Source organism: Nuphar pumila, chromosome 8, assembly GCF_984573655.1.
Source record: "Nuphar pumila chromosome 8, dmNupPumi1.hap1.1, whole genome shotgun sequence".
Taxonomy (NCBI): Eukaryota; Viridiplantae; Streptophyta; class Magnoliopsida; order Nymphaeales; family Nymphaeaceae; genus Nuphar; species Nuphar pumila.
This window is the reverse complement of record NC_143256.1, coordinates 16,450,755-16,476,775: the sequence shown is the minus strand read 5'-3', so window position 1 is coordinate 16,476,775 and position 26,021 is coordinate 16,450,755. Positions and strand designations below refer to the sequence as shown.

Sequence of the window (26,021 nt, the reverse complement as noted above, 5' to 3'; positions counted from 1 at the left end):
AGAGAATCGATTTCTAAAAGTATTCTCTTGTGTGACAATCAAAGTGCTATCAACATGTCATTCAATCCTATCTACCACAGTCGTGCCAAACATATTGAAATTGATCAACATTTTGTAAGACAAAAGGTTGAAGAGAAGGAAATTGAACCAGAATACGTGCGGACTGCTGATCAAGTTGTTGACTTGTTTACAAAAGGACTTATCAAGGACAGATTTTGGATGTTCATGGTCCAAAACCATGTACAACTGGAGGGGGGGTGAAAAGATACTGTCATTTAGTATAAGGTCTGGAACTCAGAATCCAGACCCAATTCCTTTCATTTTAAACACATGCTCATTAATGTTTCATTAATGGCATGCTGTAATTTTATCATAACATGTAATGGGTATTTTCATACCCTAGCTATTATATTTGTGTGTATTTAATCAGAGAAGCAAAAATGAATACCCTGATTAGGGATTTTTGCTGCAGCCACGTTCTCTCTCCCCATGTTGTGCTGTTGCTTGTAGATGAAGAAAGGAACCCATGATTTCTATCAAGGTGGGTCGACCCGTTTATTAAACGGGTTAGTTTAAGCCCAACCTGAACCCGCCTAAAAGGTGGGTTGGCGGGTCGGGTTGGGAGGTCGTGTCAGGTTTTGCCACCCCTAATCTCAATATTTGTCATATTTTATGACAAAATCTTTGCAGTTTGTAGTTCTACTTTTAAAGGCAGTGACATTTTTTATTGATAAAAATATAATTTACAATCAAGCTCCTTTACCACCGGAGAAAATTATTAACACTATCACAGTTCACTATACATGGAGTTCACAAAACTATACTAGTCATCAATAACTTCACTTTTCATATTCTTTATATATTTTATATTTTTCACTCCATTGTTCTCTAAAATGCCAAAATTACTTCTGTAATATCACATAAGGGCATTTTGTGAAGCACATTCTTGTACCATTTCTATATTGAGGAATCTAACATTTCTCCATCAATGCAAGATTTCATTTTCTTGTTATTCAATTGCAATGAACATCTAGTCAGTCTTTTCCCTCAAGACATGTTTTATTTAGAACACAAGATCTTGTTGGCTTACTATGCCTGACTCAACATTGAGTAGTAATTTTAGCTAGTGTGTAAATTGCCTACCCCATCAAGGTGCAAGATTGAATTGAAATATATTCATTTCAGTGATCATATTGGATAATAGAAAGACACATCATCATGTTCTCCAGCCTAGTTGCAATCATAAGTCATCAAGAAAATCAGCTTCAAAAAGATGGTGCAAGCACACAAACCACAAGATATAAAAATAAAGGCAACTACTACATGTACATGAAGAAATGGTGCTACCTTGTTATCAAAGGCAAATGTGGTGAGCTCTCCTTCCACCACTGCAAAACATTTAATTTGAGAGTTCTCCCTTCTCTGTAACCTTCCTGCACATCCAACTCCTTGCATCCATCGGACAATCACCCCATCATAACTGCTAGATAGAATAATATTCTGGCTGCCTTCAGAGGTGACTGCCAAACCAGTGACGCTCTTCATGTGCCCAGAAAATGATACTGACATCTTTTCTAGGTCATTGGCTGAATATATACTAATAGTGCCACCAAGGGAAACAGTGACAAGATGATTATTCTGCCACAGGCAACCAACTAGCATTCCATCCAGTCCAGAATCAGATGAAGTAAGTGTCTTCTTCACCTTACCATTTCCATTTTCATCAATCTCTCACACTTTTGCAGTTTTATCTGCAGACACTGTTAGCACCTGAAACAGCAGGATAAGCTTTCGCAGTAAGATATGAGAGTTGGCTACTAGAGAAATAAATATATAAAACAAAGAATGAATAGGTATCTTTCTGTTGAGTCACACCAAAAGAAAAAATCATAATCAGCAAGTGCATTCTCTTTGAAGACCTAAAAATAAGAAAAAACAATGTATCAAATATTGCATTAACACTTTCCTTTAATCCACCTGTAAAATTGCAACAGGCAATTCAGTCAAAACCAGAAATCCAGCAGTAGCCGATGTGATTCGAACTAACAAGGAAAATGAAGGGCTTTTCACCATCTCTATTTCTCATAGTGACATAATCACTTCAACAGATTAAGTTTGCAAACTAAAGGCTATTAAGATACAGCATACAATGCAAACTACTTGTCTTAGATGTTCAAATGATATAACCCAAATATTGTTAAGATATATATATATATATATACATATATATATATACTTGTATATATATTATATACTTTAAAGTTAAGTCAACTGTGGTTGACTTAGACTAGTTGTTGGACTGCTGGTCCAACGGCTAGAAATCTAGCCATTGGACTAGGTCCAACAGCTAGTCAAACTAATGTGGACTCCCTTTTTCTCTCCTTTAATCTCTTTTCTTCCTCCGTTTCTCTATAAATATGGGTGCCTTTGTAAGGTAAGAGAGTGATGGGTAGTTTTAAGCTTCTTGTGTGTTTTTGAGTGTATTGTAATGATGATTAAAATGTATTTTTCTTTGTATTTTTAATGTTCTTTAGTAATGAAGTTATTCATTCACATTCTATTGTGTTTTATTTTAGTTATTATGTTTTTATCCAAATGCATTGTGTTTTTATTCTTGGAGTTCATTATAGAGTGCATTGAGGTCCATGCCATTTTGTGACATGGTATCAGAGCAAGGCATCATGGTCTTGAAAAAGATTCGTATTAATGAATAGCATGGATTCAAGGATTTTGCATTCCGGTATGTATCTTTAGCTTTTCTATCTTCATATGTATGGTAGGTGTTTTGAAAGGGTTATATTAAAAATGAATGTCTTCTTTTGAAATTAGAATATGTAGAAATTGTTAGAAGTCAAGCACCTTCGACCAGATCTTCATCCACAGCAGAAGAGAAAGGGATTTGCAAGAAGGAGAGGCGGCAATGACTGACACGATTCTCAATGAGAGGTTGTGCCCTATATTCAATGTTATATATATGATACAAGTTGGATTGGGTCTGTCAACCCAGACCCGATAATACCAACCATGTAAATACAATACAAAAGAATCATTTTGGGTCTAGAACTAGACCTGTACACTACATTCTCAGTACCCTCCTTCAAGTTGTGCATGGTTTTGCAACATGGACAACTTGTTCTTCAAGAACCAAAAACGCATATTGGTACGGCCCTTAGTGAACAAATCTGCCACTTGGTCAGCCGTAGGAACATAAGTAGGTGCAACTTCTCTATCTTCAATCTTTTGCCGAATGAAGTATTGATCAATCTCTATATGCTTTGTGCGACTATGGTGAATAGGATTAAAAGCAATTTGTACGACACCTTGATTATCGCGCAAGAGAGTAGTGGGTAGCATAGATTCTCCAACTTCAGTCAAAAGATGTCTCAGCCATGTGGCCTTTATTGTAGCAGCCACCATAGATCGATACTCAGCTTCAATACTAGATCGTGCAAATGCACGTTGTTTCTTGTTACTCTACGCCATCAAGTTCCCATCAAGACAAGCACAATATCCAGAAACCGACTGCCTGTCATCTGGAACTCCAGCCCAATCTGCATTTGTGTATACATCCAGTCGATGTTGCTCCCCTTTAGTCTTGGATTGATGATAAACTAGACCATCTCCAAGAGTTCTTTTTAAATATCGAAGGATTCTCTTGACAACATTCATATGCTTTGTTCGTGGGTCATGCATGAATTGTGAAACTTGATTCACTGCATACACAATGTCTGGTCTAGTGAAGGTGAGATATTGGAACATACCCACAAGACTCCGATATTTCTTGGAATCTTCATATGCTTCCCCATCCCGGGATCCGAGTTTATGATTAAGGACACTAGGGGTGGATAGAGGTTTATAATCCTTCATGCCTGCCTTATCCAACAAATCCAAAGTATATTTGTGTTGGGTTAGTGAAGTGTTTCATCTTGTCGATCCACCTCAACCCCTAAGAAATAACGCAAAACCCCCAAATCTTTCATCTTAAACTATCGACTCAATAAGATCTTGGTAGCTTCTATGTGTTCATCGGAGTTCCCAGTAATAATAATATCATCCACATATATAAGAATTAAGGTGCGTACCTGACAATCTCGAAAAATAAAAAGCGAATGATCAAGATGAGATCGAACCCATGTCTCTGAACTTCAATAGAGAAACTATCAAACCATGAGCGGGAGGCCTGCTTTAGCCCATAGATGGCTCTTCGTAGCTTGCAAACATGCGTGTTGGGGCTATGTTTGGTATAACTAGAGGGTTGCTCCATATACACCTCTTCCTTGAGAGTGCCATGCAAAAAATACATTTTTGACATCAAGTTGACTTAGAGTCCATCCATACTGAACTGACAAGGACAGAACTAATCGAATAGTTTCCATCTTGATCACAGAACTAAATGTTTCGGCATAATCTTGCCCGTATTCTTGAGTGAACCCTTTCGCTACTAGCCTCACCTTATAGCGTTCAATGGATTCATCGAGTTTATACTTGATTTTATAGACCTATTTAGATCCTACAACATTCTTGTTCGATGGTCTAGGAACAATCTCCCAAGTCCCACACTCATGTAAAGCTTTCATTTCCTCATTCATGACCTCAACCCATTTGATTGACATAGATGCTTGTGAGAAACTGATAGGTTCATCATGCTTTTCAATCTGGGAGATGAACAGTTGTAAGTCTGTAGAGAAGTTGTCATAACTTACCCATCTTTCAATAGGATGGTGAATCCTCTCAAGCCTCCTGGGTTGCACAATAGGTCGTTGAACTTTGTCTTTGTTTCACTGCACATAGGTAATCCCTTAAAACTTTGTAACATCTGAAATGACAGGCATAGTAATATCTTGTGTGTTTGTCGACATTTCCTTTTCTGGGTGTACAACTGTACTATTTTGTTCTGCAGATAGTGTATGACATGAGGGTACGTCATGCATCACCATTTGATCAAGCACCTCAGCAACAAGCCATGGCTGATAACTTTTAGCATCCTTACAGTGTCCCTCTGTACTTCCTGAATCATCAGTATGAGTCTCGTCAAACACGACATTCCATGAAACTCTGATGCGACTGGTAGTGGAGTCATAGCAGTGATATCCTCTATATTGATCAACATATCCAACAAACCTACACCTGCATGCCTTTTTCTGAAACTTATCACGTTAAGAACTGTCAATATGAACATAGCATATGCAGCCAAACACTCGCAACTCATTATAGTCAGGATGAACCCCAAATAGTGTAAATAGCGTAAAATAAGGGGATTGATCTGCTAACAATTTCATTGGCAGTCGATTTATGACATAGACAGCTGAATGAAAAACTTTCATCCACAAGTTTAAAGGAATGTGAGTGTTATGCAACATACTCAGCGCACTCTCTACAATGTGCCAGTATTTTCTTTCAGCCGCACCATTTTGTTGTGGTGTGTGTGGACAAGATATTCGACGACCTATTCCATTATCTTAGAGAAATTCAGTAAATTCCTTTGATAAGTACTCTCATCCACCGTCACAATGAAAATATTGAATTTTAGTTGAAAATTGATTACAAACTAAAGCACAGAATGAGCAAAAAAGCTTGAAAACTTCAGATTTATATTTGATAAAATAAATACAGGTGTATCTAGAGTAACTATCAATGAAAGTAATGTAATAATGATTGCCCAATAAAGAAGACTGCGGGGCATGTCTCCAGACATCAGAATAGACAATTTCAAAAAGCACAAAATCTCTTTGATTTATTGAATGAAATGGAAGAACATGACTTTTACATAATTGACAACGGAAACAAAGAAGAAAATCAGCCTCGACATTCAAACTAGACTGCGGAACAAGTCCACTAGACAAAAGCTTCTCAATAAATGAATGATTACAATGACTAAGACGACGATGCCAAATCTCTGGCTTATTACATTGAGATAGACTAAAACAAACTTTGAATGACACTGGACGAACTGGTTGTGAATTTATTGATGCATCATGAACTAGAAGAGACTCCTTGAAGACATACATGTTTCCCTGTCGTTCTCCTTCAACGAGTGTCTTCTTCGTGAGAAGATCCTTGACACATACAGAAAGAGTAAATTCGACAAAAGAATTAGTATCATCGACAAGTTTAGAAACAGAAACAATGTTTTTAACAATACTAGGAGAATGGTAAACATCAGATAAAGGTAATGAGGAATTGGGGAGTACAAGGAAAATATTTCCAACATGAGAGATAGGATGAAGAACACCATCTCCGGTTTTAATAAATCTTACCAATATCACATGTCACATGTGCAGCAGCCCGGAGTTAATGTACCAAGTCTCCTACTCAGTTTGCTTGAAGCTCAATTCTGAAAGAGCGAAAATCAAAAGATTCTTCACATTTTTCTTTTCATCTACTTTACGGTCGTCTCCTGCTTGTCCCCTAGTAGAAGGCCCAGCACCATTAAACTTGCCTTTGTTTTGCGGATTATGCCAGCAATTTGCTTTAATGTGCTCCATTTTATTAGACTGAAAACATGTCGGGATGTTTATAGGGTTCCCTGGATACAAGTTAGGTGACATGTAGGGTATGGGAAAAAGCCCACGGCCTCCTTGATTACCTCTTCTATGTCCACGCCCGCCTCAAAAGCCCCCACGTCCTCGCCCTAATACTACTCATGTGACAAGTACCTCATGGTTGTTGGAATTCAGGGTCATCTTCTCGCCCCTAATGGTAACTTCATATTGTAGTAGCTTAGTCCGTAGATCTTCAAAACTGGGCAATGAAGGGAGGCATAGAAGAGAGGTGACTAACATGTGGTAGTCAGAACCCAGACCATTCAGTGCCTGTTGAACCTTTTCTTTGTTAAGAATTACGCAACCCACCATGGCTAGTTGATATGTAATACTCTTGATTTTGTTCATGTATTATGTCACTGATAAACTCTATTTCTTCAAAAGCTGAAATTCTCTCTTTAAATGCAAAATCCTAGCTTATGAAATCTGTGAATAAGTCTGCGCCAATATTTGCCACAACTCTCTGGCTGAACATTCATCTAGGATGGCCACTAATATCTCATGGGAAAGCATAGAGGTAATGTAAGCCACAACTGCCTGATCTTTTCTTCTTCATGTTACAAATTTTGAATTATGAATCAATTTGTTGGAAACCTCCCCTTTATCATCTCGCTCTTCTTGCAGGACGAATTCTAGTGGTGCATGGATCGTTCCATCAAGATATCCAGAGAGATCCAGACTCTTAATAAAAGGAAAACTTTGTCGCTTCCAGGTCAAGTAGTTATATGAGTTGTCCAAGGAAACTGGAAGGGAGAATCCATGTGAAAGGACAACAAAAGAACACTCTGACCAGCAGTTTGATTTACCAGCAATGTAAATCTGTTTTTTTTTTCTTTTTGCTACGAAAATAATATTGCAGGGAAACAAATAATCAGTAGAACACGACAAATTAATGATCTGAATTTTTTTTTTGTATGGACCGAAACTTTGATTTGGTTTTGGAGAATAAGATTTGACTTGAAAGACAAAAGAGAGATCTAAGTTTAAATGGAAACACAAATCTGATCTGATACGATCAGATTTGATTTAACGCTGCTGAAGGGAAGAATCAATATGCCATGGCCAGATCTAATTTAGTCTGGCTTGGAACGAAAACACTAGATCTGGAACGATCCGATCCAGCATCAAAGAGGAAAAAAAATAATCAAGATTTAAGAAAACAGATCTGGTTTGACGTGACCAGACTGTTTGACGTAAACAGATTCAGTTTTAAGAGATCGAAAACTTAGAGAGGAAGAAAGATGTTTAAAAATTTTAAGAAAGAGATTTTTAACCCAATATGATAAGATCAATTTTCAGGACAGAAGGAGAATAGAATCTGATCTGATAAGATCAGATCTTGGATCAAAGAAAGGAAGAAGAGAACTCGACCTAGTATTTACTTCTCAGCCTGCTCTGATACCATGTTAGAAGTCACGCACCTTCGACCAGATCTTCATCCACAGCAGAAGAGAAAGGGATTTGCAAGAAGGAGAGGCAGCAATGACTGGCACGATTCTCAATGAGAGGTTGTGCCCTATATTCAATGTAATATATATAATACAAGTTGGATCGGGTCTGTCAACCCAGACCCGATAACACCAACCATGTAAATACAATACAAAAGAATCATTTTGGGTTTAGAACCAGACCCGTACCCTACATTCTCAATAGAAATTATTGTCTTTTAATATATTTTTTAGATTATGGATATGTATATTGAAAAAATTATATTTTGCAAAAATATGTGGTTTCTTAAAATCTTATGTGTTTCATGTTTTGCAAAATATTAATTTTTTACATTTTTTTTTTGTGTCTCTTAATGTATGTATTTACATAGATTATCTTTGGGATTTTTAATATATAGTGATGTTTCTTTGGTGATTCTAACTATGTGACCATGCATGATTTTAATTATGTAGCCTTTGTGATTATTATTGGATGGCATAAGCATGATTTGTCATCATGAACTCGAATGCATATTTTAATTTCTCTATTATGCATTATATTTTTTAGTGGGTTCTTGTGTATGCTTCTTGAGCATTTTATGAATAAAACTTATATTTTTTAAAAGACTCTTGTATGATTGTTGCTTAGCCCATAGTAGTTTTATGTGCTTTTTGGTAGCTTAATGACTTGAGTGTTTGTGCACTTTTGTAACCCTTAGTGGTTTCTTTCTTGTGCATTGATACTTCATTTCATGTTTCTTAAAGATTTTATATTTGTTACATTGTGATAAAATTCTTTGTATGATATATATGAGTTCATGGTTGTTGATAGTTATATAGCTCTTTGTGAATCTCTATATGTTTGTCATCAATTGTCTAATAGTAGACTAATGATTTAGATCTAGCTTCTTAGAAGCTTTTCTTTAATAAAATCATATACTTTTGTCTTTTTATTGAGATTTATTGGATCTTTTGTATATGATGTGCCTTAGTGCACTTGTTTCTTGATTGGTGGATTCATGATTCCATTATCTTTTGAAAGATACTCTAACATCATAATTTCATCACATCTATGTAGATTATTTATATTGGGCATGATTCTTGTCCATTATTTGCTTGTCAAAGTTTGTAAAATTTGTCATGAGACATCTTGTGTTGGAAGTGATTGCATCAATTGACATATTGTTGTGCATATGATTGAACTATATTCATTCTAAGTCTTCATCTACCTTTATTGGATTTGATTTAAAACTTTGTTTTTTCAAATCGGTACTTTTATATATGAACTCACTTATTTGAAAATCAATTTCCGTGAGTATTTTTTGCCTTCTTTTGGCATTGTTTTTTGTCCATCATAGATTTTTCTAGGATGCGCCATTTATTTTTGGCCTTGTTGTTGGGTCAGAGTTAGCCTTTGAGGTGAGTTATGTGTGCACCTCATGTCATCTTACTAGTCTAGATTCCCAAAGGTTATGAGTGATGTGTTGTCACTTGTCTTGGGTTTGATTGGTATCTACATCCATGTTGCTTTTGTTGAACAAGAGATGCTTGTTGGGGTGAGTTGTGTGCACCTTGGTTTTCTTATCAGTATAGATTGTCGCCTTATAGTTTGGCTCTAATTGACGGTTGTTTGATCTCTAGTTCTATGAGTGTGTTATATCACTCATTTGTTTATTTGGACAATGTTATTATGAATACTTATAATTATGTTTATCTGTGATGGTTATCTATTTTGAAAATATGGTGTTTGAAAGATTGTTAAAATTGATACATTTATCCTTCTTGATGACATTAGTTTGTTTTTATTACAAGCTCTCTTACTTCGTGTCTTCTCCTATTATGTCTCTTATTTAAAAGATATTTTTGTGGTGAGTTATATGCACCCATTGGTTATTCACATTTTGTGTGTTTGTATTATACTCTTATTCTAGTAGCTGATGCACTTGAATATTGTGGTTTGTCTCTTATTTAAGTGTCATTTTACGTAGACAAGAAAGATTTGTTTGCAATGAGTTAGGTGCACCCATTGGTTATTCATACTTTTTGTGTGTTTGTATTATGCTCTTTTTCTAGTAGCTGAAACATTGAGGTTTGTCTCTTATTTAAGTGTTATTTTATATAGATGAGATGTTCACACTTTTTGTGTGTTTGTTAAGCTCATAAGTGGCATTGTCATTGATCTCTTGTTCTAGCAGCTATTACACTTGAATTTTGAGGTTTGAAGGTCAAGCGAGGTAAATTGCTTATGGTGGTCGAACTATTGTGAAGGTTTGCAAAATATCATTTCTTGATATTTGTGGGATTTTCAAATCTCTCCACAAAATTTCTAAAAAAAAATCACTCATTTACCCTTGTCTGGGAAATGGTTATTGAAAATTCTTCATGCATTTTGCATTGAATATGTTTTAATTGCATGCTTAAAGATATTTTAAATGTGTTCCATGATTAGTTATCTTGGGTGATTTACAACATGATATGCCTTGGTTGCATAGGATGCAATATTTTGAGTGTATTTATAGATATTGTTTCTATTGTTGAGATTTAAATTGTTATTAATATTTGTCATTATTACAAAATATCTCTTGTTATGATTTGTACGTGGGATTTTGAACTTCCCCATTATTTCTGTTGTACATTTAATATGGCTACTTGTTTTGAAAAACCCTGCTTTATGAATATTTTTTGTGTGGGTTAAACTCTTTTGTGAGTTATTTATTCATGGTATTGATGTTGTTTGAAAATTCATATTTCATGCATTAATGTGCTTTTCGAGATAGATGTGTGTATTGACTTTCAATAATGCATGTTTTCATGAATGTTTAAAGTGATGAATGATTTATACGTTTATCTTTGAGATATTTTATGCATGCATCTCTTCTTTTGATAATATGCAGTTGTGTTCTCTTATAAATCAAGAACTATGATTTCGTAAAATTATCTATTGAGGAGCGCCAATTTTTTTGAAAAGCGCATTTCCCATTTATGGGAAGCGCGTTTCTCTTTTATGGGAAACACACTTCCCATTTATGGGAAGCGCGTTTCTCTTTTATGGGAAACATGCTTCCCATTTATAGGAAACACACTTCCCATTTATGGGAAGCACGCTTCTCCTTCGCTTTCCCTGCATTTCCTCCCTTTTTTGTATTTTTATTTTTATTTTATTTTTTGCTTCCCCCTCGCTTCCTAGGTCGCTTCCAGATTTGCTTCTGGTTCGCTTTCGAGACGATTCTTGATTCGCTTTTAAGTCGTCCCATGCTTCCCGCTTCCTAAAATTTTGAAAGTGCCACGCTTCCCGCTTCCACTTCACATATCGCTTCCCGCTTCCTCGACTAGCAACCATGGTTTTAGGCTTCTTGTGTGTTTTTTAGTGTATTGTAATGAGGATTAAAATGTATTTTTTTTGTATTTTTACTGTTCTTTATTAATGAAGTTATTTACTCACATTCTATTGTGTTTCATTTTAGTTCTTATGTTTTTGTTCAAATGCATTATGTTTTGACCCTCGGAGTCCATTATGGAGGGTATTGGGATCCATGCCATTTTGTGACAAATATAACCTCAACCAGGTTTATCCAACTGCACAGAAAATCTGAAAGAATTTTCTATCAATACCAAAGAAAAGCAGACTAAAGCACACAATGAAACTTTGGATTAACACTTCCACTCACACCTGCAATACAGACAAGTACAGCCCCATCAGAACCAGTATGGTGCTGGAGACCATTAGAATATAGGTAAACCAGATTGTATAAAACTTTCATTCAACAGATAAATGAATGTGCTTGTTCGATCAACCAAAAAACAAAAAAGTAGAAGAAAAACTCTCCATTAGTCAGGCATTTGATTATATAAGTAACATTTAAATTTAATTGTGTTCCAATTAAAATGTTCATATTATCAATCTAAGAATCTGAAAAAGGAAAAAGTAGATATCATTCAATGTAGATATTTGCATCCTAAGTCCACCACTGGAAGTATAATTATTAATCAATAATGAAAATAGCATAGGAATATCATAAATACCGCTTTACTGTCAGGACTCCAACTAACAGCATAGATGATACCATTGTGACCTTCAGCAGATAGCTCCCCAATCTTTTCTCCTGTCCTCCCATCATATAGTATACCTTTCTTATCTGAACTTACACTAATAAACTTGCTTCCATCAGGAGAAAACCTTATGCAATTGACAAAGTTGGAATGTTCACTGCACTTCAAACAATAATTTTTCCTTTAGATACTACCTCTGTTCAGTAAGACACAATCAAGAACATCTTCCTCAGCACATTATATTTTATTATGGCCACAAGCCTACATTGCTACAATGCCATGAATGAGTTTTTTATCATTGACATAAAATTAAAATAATGACTACATTTCTCCTACAAGAAATTTTGAAAAAAAAAAAGAAAAAATACCAAGCACTCGATGTTAATTAATATGAACCCTAGAACATTTTTCCAGAAGTTTTGCATTGGACTCTGCAAATCAAGGAAACGACTGTTGCTCCAAAATAAAGAGTATGCTTCAACAATTAATGGGGAAAGGCATCTTGTAAACAATGTAGCCAAATCACACCAATGCACAATATTTGATGGGCCAAACAAGCAATGCAAGGAAACTTGAATAAATGTTATGTTTCTGCGTTCTATCTTGAACCAAGAGGCTACCATGAATTAAAATCTTAGAAGGATGAAGACATCTAACACTCAATCCAATTGCATCGATCAGAAGATGGCAGGTTTAGTGGATACTTAAGGGAAGTTTTCCACTTTTTCACTTTTTCTGTTTTGGTTAGCTTAACTGGAGTGCAGACCAGTGAATTAATGAGGTAACAAAAATAAAGGGTTCATATACATCATGATGACCAGTTTAGAGGTTTATCCCAGGGTTACCGGAAGTACCATAGGACATGGGGAAGCATGCTTCTCCGAAGCGTATTTCGGAGGCGCGAAACGTGGCGCTTCCAAAATGTATCTTTTTTTCCTTTTTTTGTTTTTTCCTTTTTTTGTTTTTTCCTTTTTTCGCTTCCCCCTCACTTCCGCTACTCGAATCGCTTCCCCAACTGGCAACTCTGGTTTATCCTTTGAAGTACAATATGTTATAAGGAAGCATTACATGAGAGTCAAAATTGATTGGCTAGTGAAGTCCTTTTTTGTATTCAAGACCCAATAGGTCAAAAGATATAGTTATGAAGGGCATTTTTGTAAACTGACTTAAATTACCTTTATAAGGGTCAATATGAGAGGGATAGGGCACGATTCCAGCCCCTATTCTCTTTCTCCCTTGTCTTTTCTCACTTCCTCTCTTTTCCTATATCTTCTTCTTCCTCCTCACTCACTCATTTCTCTCACCTTGTTTCACAGTTCGCACACACCACATATTCTTTCACACATCAAAGGAACATAATCATGTTACCATCAATCTGAAGATGGTATCAGACCAGATGAAGATATGAAGGGAAATTTTGAAGCATACATCAACCACAAAATGACAAGGGGATTCATGACCTGCCACATGGGAGCTCCAATCAGTTTTGGTTGCATTCATGCAGATAATATTTCAGAAGATTTTGGTTAGGGAGCTCCAAAATCCAAAATTCAGTTTTTAAACATTATAACAAAAAGTATTCTTAGGTATTTCCAAAAAATCTATGTAGTATAAACCTCCTTCTTTACAGCCTTCTCCAATCAGCTTCCCTGAGAGACGATCCCGCACTCATAAACCAATAGAAGAGAAAGAAACATTATACCAAAGGTCACATAATTAAGAGACAAATAAAAGATTTAGGCTTAACTTGGGAATATATCTAATTTTTTGAATAAAAAATCTCTTTAAAATATTTTCAAAATTTCTTATTCCCTTTATCTCAAGAGATATTCTATCAACAATAAAAAACATTTGACTCGCTTGAGTTATGACATCCAGATAAAATATCACAATTTAGTGTCATATGAAATGAGGCACATGAGCCAAGAAGCCAAAGAGACTTACTGGGATCAAAGATGCCAACAGAAGAGACCGTAGCTTCGGTTGGTGAAGCTCCTTTGAATAGAGGTTGAAGAGCTTCTACAATTTGAGTCAAGGACATGCTCTCAATAGTTGATTCTTGTGTAGCTTTGAATTCACTTGACTCTTGAGCAACGGAGGCTACCTTCTTTTCATAGGGTATCTTTAGTTTAGGACAATATATCTTGACATACCCCGGTTCACGACAATAATAGCAAATAATTTATTTTTTTTTCAAACTCATTGTCATGCTTTCCATAGCTATCATTGTTTGGTCTCTTATAATGTGATAGTTATAATGTAGTAGTTGGTAAGCATGGACATGGTTTCTCAGCCTAGACACGGCTATGACCGAATTATCATCATCTTTAAATGTCTTTTTTTTAGTCTATTTTCTTTCATACTTAGCTCTTCAATAGAGAGAACTTCTCCTTTATGAAGAAAAGCCGATTTAGTAGACTCAAACTCCGGTCTTAGACCATTGATGAATTGATAGAAATGTTTCACATCAATTTGTCTTTGACGGAGTTCTATGTCTTTGGGATAATGTCATTGTGACTCAAGAAGAGCAAACTCATTCCAAAGGTCGAACAACTTACTAAAATATTCTCTAATACATTTTTCTCCTTGAATCATAGTGTGTACCTTGTCTTACAAGTTGCAAATGTGGGTAATATCTTTAAGACTATGTCACAGGGACTCTTCAACTAGGTGCCGCACTCACATCGCACCCGCACCCGATGCGATCAACCTGACCCTGGGTGCAGTCAATGCACCCAGGGTCATTTATGTCCAACTTTTTGCCGCATCCCCGCACCCAAGTTTTTTTAAAGTGTCGCACCCCTGCCCCTGCACCTGCACCCATGTGACATAGATTTAAGAGAATACATTTTCTTAAGATAGTCTCATGCAAATATTTATTTGCATGTTCAAATTTAGCTAGACTCAAGCACTTCTTGATATCAAGACTACTAATGACCCAAGACATAATCTTGGCATGCCCCATTCTCCATTCTTTCCATTTTTTCTCATATGTGGCCATAGCCATAAAGATTCAAATAGAGATACATGTTTAAATTACTTTGAATAGAAAGCTAATCTAGTTTGATCTAATTTCAAATCTAACAAATATGTTAATCAAATCCTCAAACTGTATGAATCCATATGTATATATGAAACTTAAACCTTTATGAATGTGCAATTAGATTTTCTAGAGAAGCGTCATTTGTTAGTAGCCTTTTCCCTTATCGGTTAACTTACTCTTTTATCATTTATATATCCATAACCTATGTTAACTGTTAAGAAAAAGAAAGTTTGCCAAGCCCCTCATGTTCTTGTCATATTTTCTGCTTTTTGCCATTTTTATAACCTTCCAGCCTTAAACACAGAGGGAGAGAGACCTAAATTAGTAAGTGTTCCTGATGTGCTCAGACTAGATTCATAACTATATCGCTCTCATGAAGGGGGCTTGGCAGTTATAATGTATTTTGAAGCAATATTATCGAGATATGAACTGTGATCTGGAAACCAGCAGGGCCCATCCTCTAGGACAGAAAAGCTCTCTAGTTATGGCTTGAAAAATCTGTTTAGATTTTTGGTAGAAAAAGTGGTAGTCCTGTCCCTACAAGAACAAAGATCAATTATATTAAAACATTTACCTAGACGGTGCAGTTAATTTAAACCTGTGTTGGCCATTTTAGGAATAATAGTTTAAATGTTATCTTCAATACCCTGATATATTCCCCTTGGATGTTATTAGTTAATTCTCTTACTAGTTTTAAACAGACTACACATCAGATAAAGGGCAGGTATACATCTCCCTCACTAGAGCACATAATTCCTTACAATTTGGAGAAAATATTATTTACATCATGTGCATTGCTTTTGGAAAATGTCATTCAAGCATGAAGATACTAGGAACACTTATTTATACCATGATTTTATATTCCATTGCAAGTTAAACGTTATAGTAATGTTTCAAGCCAGAGTGCACTCCTAAAGTTTGAGAATGGTCATTATTTACTTAAAAGCTAACACATCATATACTGAATAGCTATTAGAATTTCATTTGCTTCGACAGGCTAACATGTCACGCTTCAGTTCCTGCATTGGATCCTCATACCTTTACCAAAAAAGAAAGACAATGTACCAAAGGATTCTTCATACAAAACAATTATGTTAAAACAGCTGAACCTTTAGCAAATTTGCACTATCCTTGACCTAATATAGTATAAATCAATCTCTTAAAACCATAAACAAGACTAACCTTTGTGACAGTTTGAACCTAAATGGTGGTCCCTCATAGAAATTCACCAAGTAATCTTCTCCACATGTAACAATACGAAAAGGTCTTGTAGGCTTGAATGCACAACTTAAGACACGTCTTGAATGACCGTCAAACTCACCAACAGTTGATCCTGAATCCCACCTACAAACAAAAACAAAAAATACAACAAAGAGAAGGAGATCACCATGACAAAGATGGATTAAACTATAAATTGTGCAAAGCACAAAATACAACCGAAACAAATTTAAATGTAAAATATCAAGGCAATCTCAATCAAACTTCACATATGGTAAATAATGCTAGAAAAAAAAAGATATTATCTCTATCATAAACAGAATGTCAATGATAGAAAGACAAAAAAATCACCCTTTCCTTACTCTTTGAGGTATCAAAAGAAAATGGAATTAGCAACATTATGCATGCTTGCTTTGTCATTTTTTAATTGTGTGCAAATGATTCAATTATAAATAATAAAAAAACTACATGTGACGTGCACTAAATGGAATTAGCAACATTAAACTGTTTAAGAGAAAAAAGTTTGTTCGGTTCTGAGTGCCAAACGTGTAAGCCTGTTAGGTTATTAGCGGACAGGGTCACACGCATTTACTTTTTTTTTCCCTTTTTTTCAACAGTACCATTGGGATTCGAACTTACAACCAACACAAGTGATGTGCACTAACTGCTCTTGCCAGATAAGCGGATCTCCCGTTGGTATCTATTTTTTTTCTATTATATTTTTTTATAATCCAAAGAAGAATAAAAAATCATCACCGACGGCAGATTGTCGGTCCCTCATATTTTGCTTGCACTCTGAGACTAGGCCATGGGTTAGATTTAGATGGTGCATTCATTTATGTGAATCCATTGGCATTCATAAACGATAGGACGAACTCGGTCTGGATTCAAGTGGGTCCGGCGTCCTACTCTGTCCTTGAGGGACCTTTTACCAGACTGGCTTTTGAGAAAGCTACGATTCCGAGTCGACCAGACGTTTGCTGCATGGATTGTCAAAGTTGGGCCGCATTTAAAAAATGTGACGCCTCTTTTTCTAGTCTTTTGGCTACGATGAAACAAACATTTAACGGCGTTTTCTTGTCAAGGAATAGGGTTCTGCGGCACTTCTTTAGTGGATTCCTCTGCGGCGGAAACTAAATGGGACCCACATGAGAACAGTTTTTCGAGAAAAATGAGAGTTAAGTGTGTAAAATGACACACCCGTCGAGGCATTTTTCCATACGCCATGTTTGTTTTGGCATTGTAAGTTCTGCAGAAACGCACGCCCATCGATGCATTTTTTGCGAAAAAACTTGAATTTTCCATGACACACAAACACCCCCTTAAACATCACAGTTAAAATTGTCATGTTGGCATCGGTGAGTCTCAGTTTTTTTTTTGTTACCTTTTCTTTCTTATTTTTAATAAGCAAGATGGGGTTAGGCCGACTCCACCCGTTACACTACATACCATTGGGTTTTGAACTTGCAACGTTCCATCACATGGTGACTTGCACTAACAGCTCCTACCAAACAAGCAGAGCCCCCGTTGGTTACCTTTTATTAATCCTTTCATACTTCTCTCAATTAAATTGAACTGGCAAGAGCTTTTAAAAATCGATGCCTATTTTTGTATGATAGATCATTCCCATCCATGAAAATGGAACAAACAGGTCTTTGAAATATAAAAAACATTATTTTTTGACAAAATATTATTATGTAATATATACAAATTGGGGTCTCAGGTTCATGGCGTTATCCCTCAACTTGCTCATCAAACAGCAAAAAAAAATAAAAAGAAAAAGACAATTCTCCCTCAATCAACACAGCTTATTTGTCTCTTCTGGTTCATTTTTTATGTTTGTAAATGTAGCTATGAGAAACTCAAAGTTAACCAAGCAATGGGTCAAGTCAAGCTAGATGATGGGTTCAGGGCTAGTCAAACTCTTCCTATTTATTTCTTGTCCTAAGTAAGATTATGTTAAGACGTTGCCAAAATACATATTTGCTCCTAATTAAGTGAGTCATTAGTAGCCAAAGCTGTGTTGTTGGTAGGAGCTGTCAGTGCATGTCTCCTTGTAGTGGGAAGTTGCAGGTTCAAAACCCAATGGTAGGTTGAATAACTGATGGGGTCTGCCAAACCCCACCTTGCCTTTCAAAAAAAAGAAGTGAGAGCCATTAGTCTCTTAGCCTAGTTGATCATGTCTCATTAATTTATAACCTTAGGGAGACTGGTCATGCCCTTCAACGGACAAGATGGCGTGGATGCCAATTCCTTGGGTGGTAAGTCATGGATACAAATATAGTAAGTAGCAAGTCATGGAGACGTGGATTGGTAGCCCCAAAGGGTTTTGTGTAATGGAAGGGCCCTTGGCTGCTAGGCGGGTGGTTAGAGTTTCTCACAAATGTCAGCCCCTTGCATTATGAAGGGTAAGGGTATCATGCCTTTAGCTCGTGCCGAAGCAAGACGACTCCCTAAAGACAAGGTGTGTCTCAGGGGGTTTACACCGTGGTATCAACGGCTGAATGTGCGATATGCATAGCCAGCGCAGGGTCTGATTTCGCAGGTGGTTTCAACATTCCTCATAAAAAAAAGACTTCTTGATGTTTAATAGAGTCTTCCTTTTATATATATATAGTTAGTTAGTTAGTTAGTTAGTTAGTGGAGATGTGCATACAATATATACATAGTTAGTTAGTGGGGATGTGCATACAATATTAATGAGTTGAAATGAGCAATATCTCATAGCTCGTGTTATTTTATGTGAATCTTTATAGATATGATCTACATGGTCTATTTGGTTGGGATCAAATTTTTTGTTTCATGGGAATCCAGTTTATGCAAGTGTTTTTTTTTGGTGATTCAAAAATCAATGGTCACAAATGCTCAATTTTTTCATAGCTTAAAAAAAGTTTCTTTTGTTGAAAAAATGTGATCGATATAAAACTCGGTTGTTAGAAAAAGAACACCGTGGATTATCATGGGTTGTAGATTTTGGACCTTCTTTTAGTTGAACGGTCCCTCTTCCTATATATAGAGCACCTACTCCCATCTAGTAAAAGGTTTGGGTTTTCCAAATCTTGTAGTTTTTTTTTTTGTTGATAAGACCTTATAAATGTGATCTATATGCATTTTTAAACAGAAAACAAGTTTTAGATCATGCGATTGTAATCATTGTATAGGTTTTTTAAGACCTTAAAAAAATCAACGGCCTAAAATGTAGCAAAGTTTCATGATTTAAAAAATCTTATTTTATGTCCAAAAACATGATCCGGACATGATTCTTATCAAATAACTATGTTGAACACGGAGTCCGATTGAGAAGATACTACATCTATGATTTTACTATGTGTGTAGGTAATCCCGAAGCAGCTTAGCATTACTTTATATATATATATATATATATATAGGAAGATGGGTCCGTGCTAAACCCATTTGGTGCTAAACCGCATGCTAAATGGGTTTTTGGGCTTCTTCGGTGCTTTTTATGCAGTTTTAGCTCTATAAATGTGTTGGGCATGGTGGATTTACTAAGGATCCACACCTGGCTCTTGTGTTTTCAATAATGTTTGGAGCCTAAAAATTTTACAAAGATTTTGGACCGTTGTTTTTTTGAACCTTATAAAAACCCACCCATATATTGGAATCAAATGCTTCAAGAGCTGATCCCTATAAATCAAGTACATAGATCACATTACGGTCAGAATTTAAAAGTAAAATGAGTAAGGCCCTGTTTGGAAGCTGTCAGTATGTGGCAGGAATGGAAATTTTTGTGTGTATATTGTTGGGGTTAAAACGGATGTACTGGGTCTCCCCACGAGTGTGAATTGATGGAAACAATACGACGATGACACTGGTAGAAAAATAAACCAAAAAAAACCAGTAGCGAAAATAAAAACAGCACACAACGATTTACGTGGTTCTCTCTCAACTGAGGTACGTCCACAGCGACCAATAGGTCAACAACTTTTACTATCTTCAAACAAAGATTACAGAGTGGCCAAAAGGCATAAGCCTTACAAATACACAAGGTGTAACGAAATGAACAAGAGGATATACCTCACTGAGGAACAAAGAACGAATGATCTGAAGAATCAGCTTGACAAAGTTGTCCTGAAAGAAGTATCGTATCACTTCTTGCTTTTTGTTCCCTCCGCACCTTTTCGGTGCCCTAAAAGTGTTTCTCACACTCTCTCCCTAATGTTCTGCCTTTTTTGCTCTCTTCCGCTGCTTTTGTTCTCTCATCCATCCCCTAAATAGAGGACGAGACTCGCATTAAATGTGGAAGACTAAACGTCCTGCATAACTTACGATGTGCCTGAAGCGCCTTATCACAAATCGCTATCCAGTGATAACCACAATTCGTCATCCAGCTGAAGCACATAACATTAACCACAAATCGCTATGCAGCTGAAGGCACTCACCACAAATTGCCATCGACAACTCGCTGAACCTCAAACTCTGAACAACTAAAGCATCATTCAGCTGAGAGGACTTCTACAAATCACTATCCAATGAATACTCCAAATCGTCCTCGAAAAGATCAAGCATCGTGCTTAGAATTCTGCAGCGATACTGAATGTGCATCGAACCAATGGATCCCACAAAGGAGGAAACCCCAACAATTCTCCCCCTTCCCGACTTATGTGGAAGCTTCTTCCATTCCTGCTAGGAATCGACACTTCTCATGCTTGTCCTTGGTCAGCATATCTGATGTATTGTCATCAGTATGCACTTTCTCTAGTTGCAGCAATTTTTTATTCAAGACATATCGAATCCAGTGGTATCAAACATTAATATGTTTCGATCTTGAATGAAACGAGAAATTCTTACTCAAATGAATAGCACTTTGACTATCACAATGAAGAACATACTCTTCTTGCTTCAAGCCCAACTCTTGCAAGAATTTCTTCACCCACAACAATTCTTTACTGGCTTCTATAATGGCAATGAACTCAACTTCTATAGTGGAGAGAGCTAGACATTTCTGTAATTTCGACTGCCATACAACTGCTCCCCTGCAAAAGTAATCAAATACCCAGAAGTAGACTTTCTACTATCTACATCACCAGCCATATCAGAATTTATGAATCTATCAAGAATGGGTTCACCCTTTCCAAAACACAGACTCATCTTTAATGTGCCCTGAAGATACCTTAGAATCCATTTCACTGCTGCCCAATGTTCTTTCCCTGAATTTGACAGAAATCGACTAACAACTCCAACAGCATGAGCTATGTCTGGTCGAGTACAGACCATAGCATACATCAACGAACCTACTGCCGAAGCATAGGGAATTTTCTGCATCTTTGTTCCTTCTTCATCATTTGTAGGACATTGTCTTGAGCTAAGTTTGAAATGGCCTGCAAGTGGACAATTAACAGGCTTTGCTTTGTCCATGTTGAACCTCTCAAGAACCTTTCTGATATACTTTTCTTAAGATAACCATATCATCTCATGTGATCTGTCATGAACGATTCTCATCCCAAGAATCTGCTTTGCTGGACCTAAATCCTTCATGGCAAATGTCTCACTTAGCTCCAACTTTAACTTGCTAATCTTGCTGATGTCTTGGCTCACAATCAGTATATCATCCATATAAAGCAAGAGAATGATAAAATTACCATCTGGAAATTTCTTCACAAACACACAATGGTCTGTGGAGGTTCTTGAGTATCCATGCTCATTCATAAAGAAATCAAATTTCTTATACCACTGCCTTGGTCTTGCTTCAATCCATACAAGCTCTTCTTCAACTTGCAAACTAGGTGCTTTTTACCCTTGTCAATGAAACTCTCAGGTTGCTCCATATAAATTTCTTCTTCCAAGTCACCATATAGAAATGCAGTCTTCACATCAAGCTGCTCAACTTCCAAATTCATGCTTGCAGCTATATCGAGCACAGTTCAGATGGAGGGCATCTTCACAAGTGGTGAGAAGATCTCATCAAAGTCAACTCTTTTCTTCTGAGCAAAACCTTTCACAACAAGACGTGCCTTGTATCTAGGTTGAGAGTTGTTTTCATCAGTCTTCTACTTGAAGACCCATTTGTTCTTTAACACCTTCTTCCCTTTAGTTGTCTTTACCAGATCAAAGGTGTGATTCGCATGCAATGAATCCATTTCTTCCTTCATTGCCTTAAACCACTCAGACTTGTTTTCATCCTCCAAAACTTCTTCAAAAGTTTCTGGCTCACCTTGATCTGTAATCATCACATACTCATTTGATGAGTATTTTCCGGATGACTGTTTTTCTCTAGTGGATCTCCTTATCGGAGTCTGAGGAAGTGACTCTTGGGGTGTTGGCTCCCCCTCAATTTCTGACTCAACACTTCCTTCCTTTGCATCATTGCGAGGAGGTGGAATCTCCTCCACGAAATCATGAACAGTCGGCGCATCTAGGGGATCTAAATCAATAAGATCACCTGTACTGGACTCTGATGGCTCAGACTCACCAATGTCTTCAATGGTCTAATCTTCCAAAAAGACAACATCTTGACTTCTGACCACCTTTTTATCAACAGGGTCATACAGTCTGTAGCCAAATTCTTCATGTCCATAGCCAATGAATATGCATTGCTTGACTTTTGGATCAAGCTTGGACCTCTCTTCCTTCGGAATGTGAATAAATGTTCTACAGCCGAACACTCTTAAGTGTCCATAGAAAGGTTCTTTTCCTATCCAAACTTTCTCTGGAACATCTCCCTTCAAGGGAATAAAAGGAGACAAGTTGATAAGATCAATTGTTGTCCTCATTGTCTCACCCCAGAAAGATCTTGGCAATTTAGAGTGTGACAGCAAACATCTGACTCTCTTAAGAATGATGTGCTTCATCCTCTCAGCAACCCCATTCTGTTGAGGTGTCATCCTTATAGTTCTTTCATGCTTGATGCCATGATTGGTGCAATACTGATTAAATGGCCCAATGTATTTGCCACCATTATCCGAGCGAACACACTTCAACTGCCTGCCAGTTTCTTATTTAGCCATGGCCTGAAAGTGCTTGAATACATCTAGAACTTGGTCTTTAGTCCTCAGTGTATAAGCCCAGACTTTCCTAGAATGATCATCAATGAAAGTCATAAAGTACAATGCACCACCAAGTGTCTTGACCTTTAAAGGTCCACACACATCAGAATGTACAAGATTTAGAACATGAGATTTTCTAGATGCAATGCATCTATGGAAAGAAACTCTATTTTGTTTACCATGGAAGCAATGAACACAAGGTTCCAAAGATGTACCTACTGCACCTGTCAGGAACTCTTTCTTAACTACGACTTGCAGCCCCTTCTTGCTCATATGCCCAAGCCTTCTATGCCATAATTTTGTGGACGAGCCAGTCTCCACAACATTCACAACACTCTTCCAGATCTTCGCTTACAAAGTGTAAAGGGAACGAGCCTTTGTTCCTCTGGCTATCACCAATGAGCCTTTGGTTAGCTTCCACCTTCCATCACTTAGGTGTTGTTATAGCCCTCATCATCTAACTTTCCAGCAGAGATCAGATTCAGTCGGATGTCTGGTACATGCCTCACATTTTTCAGCAACAACTTACAGCCAACACTTGTTTCCAAGCAAATGTCGTCCATGCCAACAATCTTTGACACATCTTCATTTCCCATTCAGACATTACCGAAATCACCTTGCGAGTAGGAAGTGAAGAAATCAACCCGTGAGGTAACATGAAATGAAGCTCCAGAGTCAATCACCCAATCGGTCTCCTGATCGATCAAATTTATGCTAGTGCCATCACAGACAACCATGAGCTCTCCATCTGTGACTGTGGCACCTTATTTTTCTTCTGAGCTCTTCTCTCTGTTCTACTCCTTAAGCTTGAGCTTCCTGCACTGTCGCTTCATATGCCCCTTCTTGTGGCAATAATAATACTCGACATCTTTCTTTGAGCTCGAGTGTGAGTGGCCTCTAGATTTGCCATGGTAGTGCAAAGCCCTGCTCTTACTTCTGCTTCTCCCCCTGTTTTCAATCACAAGCGCCTTTGAGGTAGAAGGACCTAATGACTTTCTCCTGGACTCTTCATTCAACAGACTGCTGGTAACTTGGCTCATCGTTACCATTCCATCAGGTGCAGAGTTACTGACTGTGACCACCAAGGTTTCCCAACTCTCAGGAAGGGAAATAAGAGCAACAAAGTTTGTAACTCATCATCAAAAGTGATTTTCATTGTGGCCAACTGATTTACAATGCTTTTGATCTCATTCAAATGCTCTGCAATAGAGCCGCCCTCTTTATACTTGAGGTTCACAAGCTTTCGAAATAGAAAGGCCTTATTCATTGCTGCCTTTCTATCATAAAGGCTCTCTAGTTTGGTTCAAAGACCATGCATCAAAGTTTCTATGAATACATGATGAAAGACACTATCATCTATCCATTGTCGAATGAAACTGATCGCCTTTCGGTCTAGTTTTTTTTATTCGACATCTTTCATCTCTTCTTGTTTGCCTCTCACACCGTCTATGGGTCCATCCAAATCTTTATAACCCAAGAGGTCTTCTATTTTAGTTTTCTATGCCATCCAGTTTGTGCCATTCAAACTGATCATACGCCCAATGTTATTCTCCATGACTTCACACACAAATATACTAACCAAATCTCTGATACCATATGTTGGGGTTAAAATGGACGTACCGGGTCTCCCCACAAGTGTGAATTGATGAAAACAATACGATGATGATAGTGGTAGAAAAATAAACCAAAACAAACTAGCTGCGAAAATAAAAATAGCACACAATGATTTACGTGGTTCCCTCTCAACTGAGGTATGTCCACGACGACCAATAGGTCAACAACTTCCACTATCTTCAAACAAAGATTACAAAGTGGCCAAAAGGCATAAGCCTTACAAACACACAAGGTGTAACGAAATGAACAAGAGGATATGCCTCACTGAGGAACAAAGAACGAATGATTTGAAGAACTAGCTTGACGAAGCTGTCTTGAAAGAAGTGTCGCAACACTTCTTGTTTTTTTTTTCCTCCGCACCCTTTCGGTGCCCTAAAAGTGTTTCTCACACTCTCTCCCTAATATTCTGCCTTTTTTGCTCTCTCCCATTGCTTTTGCTCTCTCATCCATCCCTTAAATAGAAGACAAGACTCACATTAAATGCGGAAGACTAAATATCTTGCATAACTTACGATGCACCTTATCACAAATCGCTATCCAGCGATACCACAAATCGCTATCCAACGATAACCACAAATCGTCATCCGACTGAAACACATAACGCTAACCATAAATCGCTATGCAACTGAAGGCACTCACCACAAATCGTCATCGACAACTCGCTGAACCTCAAACTCTGAACAGTTGAATAGTCATTTAGCTGAGAGGACTTCTACAAATCGCTATCCAGCAAATACTCCAAATCATCTTCGAAAAGATCAAGCATCGTGCTTGAAATTCTGCAGTGATACTGAATGTGCATTGAACCAATGGATCCCACAAAGGAGGGAAACCCAACATATATCTCATCAAAGGGTGTTATTCTATAATATCTGCCCAACAGGTCTCCCGCTAACTCGAGTGAGCATTCAAATATTTGTCCCACATTCGTTCGTGAAGGTACTCTTAATGGATTGAATGCCATATCAACTGGTGTCCCATTTTGCAAATAAGACATATCCGGTCTAGGCAATTTTTTTGAAATGAAACCTTTTTTCCTATGACTTCCGACTACTTTATCGCCCACTTTGATTTTATGGGAGATTTTCCACTTCCACATGTGCATCTGTTTGGAATGCAA

General features: G+C 37.1%; 1 protein-coding gene across 1 annotated transcript; it reads right to left on the bottom strand.

Annotated features, from left to right (window-relative positions):
- Nucleotides 1–1,188: 1,188 nt before the first annotated feature.
- LOC149829682 (actin-interacting protein 1-2-like) lies at nucleotides 1,189–24,327 on the bottom strand. Its single transcript, XM_090015246.1, has 8 exons — nucleotides 24,149–24,327; nucleotides 21,134–21,277; nucleotides 16,245–16,406; nucleotides 11,993–12,146; nucleotides 11,605–11,682; nucleotides 1,738–1,770; nucleotides 1,348–1,638; nucleotides 1,189–1,230 (listed from the first exon to the last, which is right to left on the bottom strand). Exons 1-8 carry the CDS (start codon nucleotides 24,325–24,327, stop codon nucleotides 1,189–1,191), a joined length of 1,083 nt encoding a protein of 360 aa, XP_089871372.1.
- Nucleotides 24,328–26,021: the final 1,694 nt, after the last annotated feature.

Bases quoted from the DNA above. Each gene is read 5' to 3' on its own strand.
- LOC149829682 (XM_090015246.1), bottom strand. From the start codon at position 24,327: ATGAGCCAAGTTACCAGCAGTCTGTTGAATGAAGAGTCCAGGAGAAAG. The intron at 16,407-21,133 runs GTATGTTCTTCA...TTTTGTTTGTAG, and splicing joins TTGGGCTTGAAGCAAGAAGA to GTGGGATTCAGGATCAACTG. The intron at 1,639-1,737 runs GTGTGAGAGATT...TGCCTGTGGCAG, and splicing joins CTGCAGATAAAACTGCAAAA to AATAATCATCTTGTCACTGT.